This window comes from Bos mutus, chromosome 27 (genome assembly GCF_027580195.1).
Source record: "Bos mutus isolate GX-2022 chromosome 27, NWIPB_WYAK_1.1, whole genome shotgun sequence".
In the NCBI taxonomy this organism is placed as follows: domain Eukaryota; kingdom Metazoa; phylum Chordata; class Mammalia; order Artiodactyla; family Bovidae; genus Bos; species Bos mutus.
The window spans coordinates 31,789,858-31,801,865 of NC_091643.1; the positions used below are offsets into that span (position 1 = coordinate 31,789,858).

The following is a 12,008-nucleotide window of genomic DNA, read 5'->3' on the forward strand; positions in this document are numbered from 1 at the left end:
TTTGAACATCAGCTTCATCACTAAACTGTGTGACCTTGAGCAAGCCAGCTAACTTTGCCTCAGGTTCCTTATCTGTAAATGTGAAAATAATGCAGATTTCATAGGCTGTTGAGAGGGTTACATGAACTAGTGCAAGTAAAATCCTGACAGCAGCGCTGGCCACACAATACATACTCATGAGCATTAGCTATTCTTAATACTGACTTGGGTCCTGTCTCCTTTTACACTGCACTGTCTTTGGCCTTGTGACTCAAGCCTGTGTAGAAGTGTAATAATTATTGTTAACTAAACTGTAACTTGCCTTCTGAAAATGTAAATCAGGAAAACAGAATTCTCTAAACTTGAATAAAGGTTCAATTTGTTTCTTTAGTCCTACTATTATTCTGTAATGTCAAAACTACCAAAACAATGCAGATCCTTCTTAAAATATCCAGTCTGAATGGTTTCTAGTTGAATGATGCTACAGGTAAATGAAGAATGCATACTTTTTCATGGTGCCCCTCATTTTGAGAAGAAAACAACAGATTTCTGAGACGCCTGCTTGAATAGCGGCGGTATGCTCTTTAGCTATAGGGCATGAGTTTTCTTGGTCCAAAAATAATAGACATTCAGGTCATAAGCTTTGCATCTATTGACATCACTTTTATTCCAGTGGAATGGTAAAAAGACAAGGTCCAAAGTGATGCTTTATATTTTCTGTCCTGAAGCATCTCCTTCCTTGAAGACACAGAGATTTCTAAATCAAGCACTATCTGCCAATGGCTTTAAAAATGTCCATCAAGTGAAGGCTCTAATTTTGCACGGAAGTCTATCGTCCAGAAGAACAAATGTGGAGGCGTATGCAGCCCTGGAGAGGAGCATTCGCCTCTGGAAATATTCCCAGAGAACAGCAGGAAATGAGAGCGAGCTCCTTTCCCTACAGTGCAGCCTGCCATGGCAAATTAGAGCTGCTTCTTGGGACCCAGTTTCCCTTAAATGGAAAAAAAAAAGGGGGGATCTGTATTGAAACGCTCAAAGAACAAAAAAGTGAGTGTGGAAATTTTCAGTTGATAGACTTGTGGCAAGAAGCTCTGAGTAGCCTGTGTGATGTGTTTCGGATTCAAGGACACCTGATTTAAGCAAAGAGTTTTCTGAAGGGGGTGTTGGTTCTTGCCCTTCCAACTTCCTGCAAAGCCAAAGCATTGGAGAGGCTGGGGTGGTGGTACAAATGGGTGATGAGCTTTATTATCAGTGATGTATCTCCTGTGAAAATGTGAGGCTATGATGACTGACAACTGTCAGATGCTGGTAACGAGGGTGCAGGATATTTACCAAGTGCACAGTTTGGGGGAATCTCTGTTCAGCAGAATTATATACAATAGCCTTCTTGGGTGACCAACTGATTTTTATTTCAGAAAGGTTTATGATAACATTGAGACTTCAACTAATAGCATCAAAACCAAAGAAGCTGAGATCAAGTTAAGAACCTATGCTATACTATACTGTGCCTGAACTCTTAACTCACCCTGAATTGTCTAGATCCAAGCTGTCTTCTCTAAGTCTTACTCAATTAGACTATAGATTTAGACAGATCCAGTGGTAAATGCAGACTAGGTTTCCTCATTTATTTTATCATCATTCAGCCTTCTTAGACTAGAGAAATATTTGCAAAGGACAAGCTGCGTGTAGAATGTTAGTCTCTCAGTCGTGTCCAACTCTTTTGCAACCTCCATGGGCCTGCCAGGTTCCTCTGTCCATGGGATTCTCCAGCCAACAATACTAGTGTGGATAGCCATTCCCTTCTCCAGGAGATCTTCCCGACCCAAGGATCGAACCTGGGTCTCCTGCATTGCAGGCAGATTCTTTACCATTTGAGCCACCAGGGAAGCCCAAGCTATAGAATAGATATTATTAACACTTATAAAACTTTTCAGTTGGAAACTGTACCACAGCCCTTGGAATACAGAGTTTTTCTGAAGGTGTATAAATTATACTAATGCATAAAACTATGATTTTCTGGCAAACAAAAGATTGTTTATATTATTGCAAGCAAGGTTTTGGGTTTGGGATGTGATATTTTTGTGCTTGCTTAATTTTTAACTATGAAGTCAATGACAAGCGCTGAATCAAATTTTTAGAGTCTTCTATCTAAACTTTAATCTGTTCAATTTCACAGACCTGTGATTGACATTTCTTTGATCTTTTAATTGGTAATATAAAATTCACAAAGTTGATTTTTAGAATTACATGCTGAAATGCCCCTTGGCTGGTATTAGTTAATGAATTTAGTTTACTTTGTTTTGGAATTTTAAAGAATTGGATCAGGAATGAGCTAACATTTACTACCTACAAAAGGGGTTTGTTAGCAAACATACTAGGAACATCATAGGGGGAAATGTTGAACATATATAAAAAAAACTTACTTTCTAAGCATTTTGGAAGCTCTCATTTATGTAAAAATTTAATATGTTGGGTAGTATTTATATCAATTAATTAAAGTATAGCTAGACGATTTGATACAATATCCTGACAAATACTTAAAACATTTGGTATGACAGAATACTCTGAATGTTAAAACATTAGGAATGCTTTTATATTTATTTTATTATTCAATATATTTATTATTTCCCCCATCAGTCCAATTAATGAGACTGTTGATATGCTATGAAGCATAGGAAGAAGAGAAGAAACATTCATTTTTCTTCTTTACTTCATCATTAACAACTGACTTCCCTGTTCATTTTTATATATTTAGACATATTTTTCTTTTTCTTTCTACCACCTTTCCTAAGTCTTTCATGACTTGTGTGCTAGCCAGGAAAGTGGGACTAAGGAGAAAGCCAGGTAGGATCCTTTTGTTGTTGTTGTTCAGTCGCTCAGTCATGTCTGACTCTCTGTGACTCCAGGGACTGCAGCCCGCCAGGATCCTCTGTCTGTGGGATTCTCCAGGCAAGAATACCGGAGTGGGTTGCCATTTCCTTCTCTAGGGGGTCTTCCTGACCCAGGGATTGAACCTGCGTCTCCTGCATGGACAGGTGGATTCTTTACTGCTGGGTCACCAGGGAAGCCCAGGTAGGATTCTATCATCTGATACAAGGAACATGATATTGGAGGGTAAATAGGAAGAAGCATCTGTAAAGAATTTTCATTTTTTAAGCTAAATGAAGAAGCTCTGATGAGCTGAAATACCTTGGTTTTGTTAAATCAATTTTGATAAATTAGTTACTAAGCAAATGAATCCCTAATTTTTGTCAATGATTATTATCATCTGTTTGATGATGTGGACTTAAAAGCCTTATTTTTTTTTTTTCTTATATCTTTCTCTTTCTCATCACTCACACACTGTGTCCATTCTCTGCCTTCCTTTATCTCATCAGCTGATTCGTTCATGACTCCTCAGACTATTTCAGGTACCTAGCATCTCATGGTTTCACATAACAGCTTCCTAACTGATCTTCATGTCATTGTGGACATTGACACCAGATTCATCTTCCTAAAAGGCCACTCTGAGATGCTGCTATCTTATTCAACATCAGACCACGGTTCCCCACTGTCTGCTACTCTGCAGGACTGGAGAGTAACTCCTTAGAGCCATCAAGGCCCTGAGCTCTCTGACCTTAACCTGCCTTCCTACTGATCTCTCGTTACTACCAACACGGTCATTTTGATGTTATCATAATTTTGAACTGGATTGAGTTTCTCTTAGAACATGTCCCACTCATCTCTTATGAGCAAGTAACTTGACTTGTTCTATATTCTTTCTTCATGACTGCTCTCCTTTCTCCTGGTTGTTCTGTGTCAGCAGATTTCATTTTAGACCTGCGTCAAATCAACCTTCCAGGAAACTTTCCTTAAACACACCCCCATTTCCCCGTAATCTCTCCCTTCACAGACAGTGAAAAAGTGTTAGTCGCTCAGTTGTATCTGACTCATTGCAACACTATGGACTGCCAGGCTCCTCTGTCCATGGAATTCTCTAGGCCAGAACACTGGAATGGTTTGCCATTCCCTTCTCCAGGGGATCTTCCTGACCCAGGGATCAAACCTGGGTCTCCCACATTGCAGGCAGATTCTTTACCATGTGAGCCACCAGAGAAGCCTCCACACATTTACTCTCAAAATACAAGCCATGTGATTAGGTGTCAAAGAGTGATATTGATGATGTCATTTAGTCTGTTACATGTACATCTTGTTCTCCCTACCGGATTGTGAGTTCTGAGAGCATGGACTTTGTCTCAATACTATAATCTGTCCAAGAACCCAGCACATGGTAAGTGATCAGTCAACACAGATTTAATAAAGATGGATATCAATTTAAAACCTAAACCATTGTATTTTACATGGATGGCACATAAAGTAAATGTAAGAGTCCATGTTTAGCAGGGATAATGTACAGAGAAGGATCATGAGACAGGGATTACAATGAGCATCACTGCCAAACATCATGTACTAATACAGAATGAGTTCATTGTACAAAGTATTGTTAATAATGTAGCTCTAATCTCACAAACTTTTTTCTAGAGAGATGACAGTTCTACATAATTTATCAAATGATTGTGAAATAAATATAGCTTTTTATAAATCCAGGGAATTAGCCTATAGAAACCTGGCCACTTGGACAGATGAAAACTGACTATGTGGTATAGTATAAATCAATTAAAAGACGCTTACTCCTTGGAAGGAAAGTTATGACCAACCTAGACAGCATATTAAAAAGCAGAGACATTACTTTGCCAACAAAGGTCCGTATAGTCAAGGCTATGGTTTTTCCAGTAGTCATATATGGATGTGAGAGTTGGATTCTCAAGAAAGCTGAGCGCCGAAGAATTGATGCTTTTGAACTGTGGTACTGGAGAAGACTCTTCAGAGTCTCTTGGACTGCAAGGAGATCCAACCAGTCTATCCTAAAGGAGATCAGTCCTGGGTGTTCATTGGAAGGACTGATGTTGAAGCTGACACTCCAATACTTTGGCCACCTGATGTGTTGAACTGACTCATTGGAAAAGACCCTGTTGCTGGGAAAGATTGAAGGTGGGAGGAGAAGGAGACGACAGAGGGTGAGATGGTTGGATGGCATCACTGGTTCAATGGACATGAGTTTGAGTAAACTCCTGGAGTTGGTGATGGACAGGGAGGCCTGGCGTGCTGCAGTCCATGGGGTTGCAAAGAGTACGACGTGACTGAGCAACTGAACTGAACTGAACTGATGTGGTATAGTGTAAAGAACACGCTTTTCAGACTGGTTCAAATCTCTGTTCCCCATTTGTTAGTTACGTATCTTGGGGGAAGAGACATAACCTCCTTGAGCCTCTCTTAGTTCCTGTGTAACCTTGAAGGGCTGCTGTGTGGGTGTGCAACACTGTGTATCTGGCACTGTGCCTGGCCTGGAACAGCCCAGCCTGTTAAAAAGGTGGCTGTTTTGATCATTTTTTCTGTATTGCCTCCAGCGTTTCTGCATTTAGTTGGTGTACACACCAGCTTGTCTTCTCTTCTGCACAGTTACTAAAAAGACCAGGCCAGAACAATTTTGATATTCAGCTGTGGTTTCTAACAGCAGAGCTTTTCATGCTTAGAAGTCTGGAGAAATTCTGTGCTAGTTTCTGCATGTGGCTGGGCTATTAGTTGATAGCGTAAGATCAACAGGGGAGCTTAGGTGAAGGTCTTGGGACTGTGGATATGGGTCGTATGGGTATGTGACAGCTACACATCTTTTAGCTGACCTTTGCTTTTTATTTCCTAGTTGTCAATCTCTGCACAAAGGTTTAATTGAGTCACATGGATTTATTCATCTCAAGGACTTCACGTTAACTATCACTAACTTTTCTATCCAATATCATTGTATTAGTTATTTTAATGGCCAAACTAGATTGAGCATGTCCAATATACCTTGCCTTTTTTTCTTTTTGCTAGCTTTCCTTTCAAACGTATTCCGCCCCCCCTCCTTTTTTTTTTTTTTCTTTTTTGCTGTCCTGAGGAAACCTTCTCAGTTAAAAAGTGTCCATACATTATACAAGCTTGTCCTGTATCTTCTCAGCTAAGTGTACAGAGCAAATAGAATCTGGAAAACTTTGGAGCCTATATATTTGCTTCAATTACATTCATTTTGAGCCCTGAAGAAAGTCTTTTCCTCCATAATAATGTCAGTGGAAACACTTCTTCTTAAAACTCAAATCTATTAATTTTCTCAACTTAGGAAAATACACAGTTTAAATGGGGTTTAAAGCCAGCAAATTTGGAAAACTCAGCAGTGGCCACAGGACTCGAAAAGGTCAGTTTTCATTCTAATCCCAAAGAAAGGCAATGCCAAAGAATGCTCAAACTACTGCACAATTGCATTCATCTCACATGCTAGTAATGTTCAAAATTCTGCAAGCCAGGCTTCAGCAATATGTGAACCGTGAACTTTCAGATGTTCAAGCTGGTTTTAGAAAAGGCAGAGGAACCAGAGATCAAATTACCAACATCCGCTGGATCATCAAAAAAGCAAGAGAGTTTCAGGAAAATATCTATTTCTACTTTATTGACTATGCCAAAGCCTTTGACTGTGTGGATCACAATAAACTGTGGGAAATTCTGAAAGAGATGGGAATACCAGACCACCTGACCTGCCTCTTGAGAAACCTATATGCAGGTCAGGAAGCAACAGTTAGAACTGGACATGGACAACAGACTGGTTCCAAATAGGAAAAGGAGTACGTCAAGGCTGTATATTGTCACCGTGCTTATTTAACTTCTATGTAGCATACATCATGAGAAACGCTGGGCTGGAAGAAGCCCAAGCTGGAATCAAGATTGCCGGGAAAAATATCAATAACCTCAGAAATGCAGTTGACACCACCCTTATGGCAGAAAGTGAAGAGGAACTAAAAAGCCTCTGATGAAAGTGAAACAGAAGAGAGAAAAAGTTAGCTTAAAGCTCAACATTTAGAAAACGAAGATCATGGCATCTGGTCCCATCACTTCATGGGAAATAGATGGGGAAACAGTGTCAGACTTCAGTTTTGGGGGCTCCAAAATCACTGCAGATGGTGACTGCAGCCATAAAATTAAAAGACACTTATTCCTTGGAAGGAAAGTTATGACCAACCTAGATAGCATATTCAAAAGCAGAGATATTGCTTTGCCAACAAAGGTCAGTCTAGTCAAGGCTATGGTTTTTCCAGTGGTCATGTATGGATGTGAGACTATGAAGAAAGCTGAGCACCGAAGAATTGATGCTTTTGAACTGTGGTGTTGGAGAAGACTCTTGAGAGTCTCCTGGACTGCAAGGAGATCCAACCCGTCCATCCTAAAGGAGATCAGTCCTGGGTGTTCATTGGAAGGACTGATGCTGAAGCTGAAACTCCAATACTTTGGCCACCTCATGGGAAGAGTTGACTCATTGGAAAAGACCCTGATGCTGGGAGGGATTGGGGGCAGGAGGAGAAGGGGACGACAGAGGATGAGATGGCTGGATGGCAACACTGACTCGATGGACGTGAGTCTGAGTGAACTCCGGGAGTTGGTGATGGACAGGGAGGCCTGGCATGCTGTGATTCATGGGGTTGCAAAGAGTCAGACACGACTGAGTGACTGAACTGAACTGAAATACACAGTTTAAACTACAGCAGCAATGAATTTACCAGGAAGTCAGTAAAGCTTAACCTTTAGGGCTCCTCCACTTGTACGAGTTCCTTCCAAGTCCAAGGGCCCCTGGCAGCATGTTCACGGGACCTTATGTTTTAAAAAATTCACCAAAGTAAACTATCTTTAGGTTCTTCTTCTTTAACCTAGGCCCCCTAATTGAATAAGCTTTGGGCCCCATAGAGCAGATCTGCCCTGGCTATTGGTCAAACTGAACGCTCCTCAAACTCTGCCAAGTGTGCTTCAAATGTTGTTCTGTTCAATACGGCTTACAGTCAGTACCTGAAATTTACAGGTTTCTTTTTTGTTACACAGAGATGCTCATTATGATGGTTTTCTGTGACAAAATTTAATCTGTTAGCCAACTCAAAAATATTTTTCAAATTATATTGCACAATATAGGCTTTGCAATATGCTGTATCATAATAGTTCATTTGTGTGGTTTTCATTCCTTAGATGTTCTCTGCTGCTGAATTTCCTCTCATGATAAAATGTTCTTAGAAAACAATGTCAGAGAGACAAGTTGACACATACGAAGGACATTCAAAAATACACAATAACCTTTAAGCAAGATGCTTACCTATGTCTAAAATCTTTATTTCTTGGTGGAAGCAGATAAAAAAGGTGGAGAAAAAAAGCATAGTTAGAAAAGGTTTCTATATAATGAACTGAATACTGAGATTTTAATTATTTTATGGAAAATTGCTAACTTAAGCAGAACTAACATTGGAATGAATTTTGTAGGTCAAGGCTTATCAAACAGTTTATAGAACAGAATGATTTTGATAAACATGCCTAATGAACAAAGCAAAAACAGCAATTTGTTACTTTAACTACTGGCATTATGGTTAATGAGTTAACCCAACTTGAAGATTTGATATTCCAGTTGAAAGTTATAGGCTTAGTTTGTTTACTGTTATGTCCTAATATTGTAGGAAAATATTTTATGCTTTAATTTCAACCAATGTGAAATAAAGGTGTAACAACTTATAACACAAGGTTTTTCTAAAGATAACTATAGAAATTTAAAACCCATAGTTCTAGCTTATTGGAGTATAGAAAATTCACTGGAACCGGTGAGATTTTTATATCCTAAGTTATTTTATACTCTTTCATACATTTATGGCACAATATACACGTGTTGGGCTTTTCCAAATTTGAACCAAGAATTTCACTGCTTTCTAAGGAGAATTTTAAACACTAGAAAGGTATGTTTAAGTAAATAAATTAGTACACCATATGCAACATTATTTCAAAATAAAAGCATGTTTCACTATGATCAAAACCCCCAAACAAGGAGAGACATACCTTAGTTCTAAAACGCTTGTTACGTTTCCAGAAGGGAATATGCGCCGAACATAGTTGAAATCCCCCACGTACAGACTGCCGTCGATCCCACACGCCAAAGCCACTGGGGCCAAGAGTTTATTACCATCGGCTTGACCGTTGCAGCTCGGGCACGAGATGCTGCGCCTTCTTCCATTGCCCATGATACTGCTCACCACGGGGGCTGCTGGGAGATAAACTGATTCTCCCCGTTTCCCTTGTACAGGATACCTGGATGAGATAAAATGCATTTTTCTTACGATAAAAGGATTGGGGCTAGTGCACTGGGACGACCCAGAGGGATGGTATGGGGAGGGAGGAGGGAGGAGGGTTCAGGATGGGGAACACATGTATACCTGTGGCGGATTCATTTTGATATTTGGCAAAACTAATACAATTATGTAAAGTTTAAAAATAAAATAAAAGTAAAAAAAGAAAAGAAAAAAAAAAAAAGGAGTAAAGTTGAAAAGTTACCAGGTTCAGTACAGAAGCCACAGTTTGGTGCCTTTTCGATTTGGACTGGGAAAACTTTTATCTAAAGTTCTTTCAGAAAAAGCTCCATTCAATGACCCACTGTAAAATATTATATAATAAGATATATGCTGCTGCTGCTGCTGCTAAGTCGCTTCAGTCGTGTCCGACTCTGTGCGACCCCATAGACAGCAGCTCACTAGGCTCCCACGTCCCTGGGATTCTCCAGGCAAGAACACTGGAGTGGGTTGACATTTCCTTCTCCAACACATGAAAGTGAGAAATGAAAGTGAAGTCACTCAGCCGTGTCCAACTCTTAGTGACCCCATGGACTGCAGCCCACCAGGCTTCTCCATCCATGGCATTTTCCAGGCAAGAGTACTGGGGTGCCATTGCCTTCTCCGAATAAGATATATAGGAGAGAGCAAAAAATGCTATCCGTTATTGGTTTAAAGAATGTCAGGTGAAAGAAACAAAGGCCTAACAAGAAAAATTAGAAACTGAGTTCTCGACACCAGTGATTCTCAAACTTGGCTACACGTTGGAACTGACAGGGAAGTTGTATAAACTACTCATGCTGGGATCTCATCCCGAGGGATTCTGATGTAATTGATCTGGGGTGCAGCCTTGGTATTGAGATTTTTAAAAGCTCTCCAGATGATCTTAATGTGCACGCAGCCAAATTTGACAACCATCTCTACACAATGTTCTTTGAAAGTGAGAGTCGCTCAGTCCTGTCTGACTCTTTGCGACCCCATGGACTATACAGTCCATGGAATTCTCCAGGCCAGAATACTGGAGTGGGTAGCCTTTCTCTTCTCCAGGGGATCTTCCCAACCCAGGGATTGAACCCAGGTCTCCCGCAATGTTCTTTAGGGTGCAGCAAGTTTGCCTAATTGTTAAATGATGTTGAAAACATTCCATATGAACCCAACTAATAAAAATATGTACCAACAATATGACTTTCTTCCTTAGGAGTTTATCACTGAGTTGTAAAAAAATTAAATACACTTTACAGAAAACAAAGCTAGAAAATATATATCAAACCTTTAACATATTACTATACCATGAAAGAGTATTTTTCTTGCTTATACTTCAACTTGATATGAAAATGCATGCACATGTAATTATTCAAAATTTCAGACATTACAAAATTGGGAAGGGCAGTTTATCATTTAAAGTGAATTTTGCTTTTAGATGTGAAAATACCAATAATTTTAAGGCAAGATGCCAGTCTGCTCCATTTTGGTCTTCAACAAAAAGCTGAGAAAAAAAAATCCTAAATAAATATTTTCAAAGTGAGAAACTAGATGTGAGTGGAGATTCTGATTTTACTCATTTACCATTATTAAACATAGTTCACCGGTTGCATTTTGCTATGATGTAACTGGATGGTCAGCTGTTATTGTTTCACATGTTCAAGACACTTCTCAATATGTTATTATCTGTAAACCACCTGCTGTTTATACATTTTTTTTTTAACAGATATACTGTTAAAAGAATCAATCCCAAGAAAGTACCAACAGGAAGCTTGAGAAAGTGTTTTTTCTTTCCACTTGGGGATAATTTTAAAGTGAAGAAGAAAGCAGAATAATGGTGTTCCTCTTAGAGCTCAGCATTTTTTAGGTGAATTCTGCTGTTACTTTTCTAATGCTCTGCCACATGGGTGATGTAATAATCATGGCGAATTTACATAAAGAAATCAGGACTGAAAAAACAAGTTTATTCAAATTTAGGGAAAATCATCTAAATAAGGCTTGATCATAAAAACAGACAAACGGCATTTTGCCTTGAATATTCAAAGAATACATTAATGATCCCTAAGATCTTTCTGTGATTGCGTTATTCGACAGTGATGGAACTATAATTTCTTAGAACAGCCAGTTCTGTAATTTTCATCAGAAAATCCTACAAGTCAGCCTATGGCTCGCCTGCATCTGATTCAGTCAGTCATTACTTAGAACGATCGGTCTTTCATGATTCTCCTCTGTTATGACAGAATAGAAAGATGAACGTTAGAATATTTATTTCCATGTTCCAGGGTGCCTGCGCAAACACCTGTCACTGTCTATGTTTCTGCCTTCTCATCTTCCTTACTGTATTTCCATTGCTCGTCCACCCTGTCACGATTACAAATCACTTTGTTTATTCGATTAGACACACGTCACTTTGAAAAGCCACTACTTGTCAAAATGCTCTGGGATAACATTTGAAATCACATTCAGTTCACTCTGTGAAGTAGGTTACCTCGCATTTTAAAATAATATATATTTTATCATTTATAACTTTTTGGGGAGGATGGAATTTGGGGTCAATTTTTACATCTGATCTGTTATTTTAATAAAATTTAACCATCTATTATTCTCTGGAAGAATGTGTGTGTGTATTTTTATTAAATGTATCCACACACAGAACATTTATGAGTTTCTTATTCTTCCTGAATATTACACTGAGTGCTGAATATCATACATATGGCTTTTCCTGAAGTTTTTGGCTTGTAGTCTTTTTACTGGTTCATAATTTCTTGGGTGAAATCTTGTGGCTAACTGGTTATGAACTTTACCCTAAAATCTCATAATAATGAAAACACGTGGAGGTTTTTCTCTGGG

At 39.1% G+C, this 12,008-nt stretch overlaps 1 protein-coding gene across 1 annotated transcript in view; it reads right to left on the reverse strand.

Annotated features, from left to right (window-relative positions):
* TENM3 (teneurin transmembrane protein 3) overlaps positions 1–12,008 on the reverse strand; it is a 622,438-nt gene that overhangs the window by 50,106 nt on the left and 560,324 nt on the right. Inside the window, 3 exon segments of the mRNA XM_070364068.1 lie at positions 8,183–8,203; positions 8,911–9,106; positions 9,109–9,159. Of these exon segments, the coding sequence (XP_070220169.1) occupies positions 8,183–8,203; positions 8,911–9,106; positions 9,109–9,159 (268 nt within the window).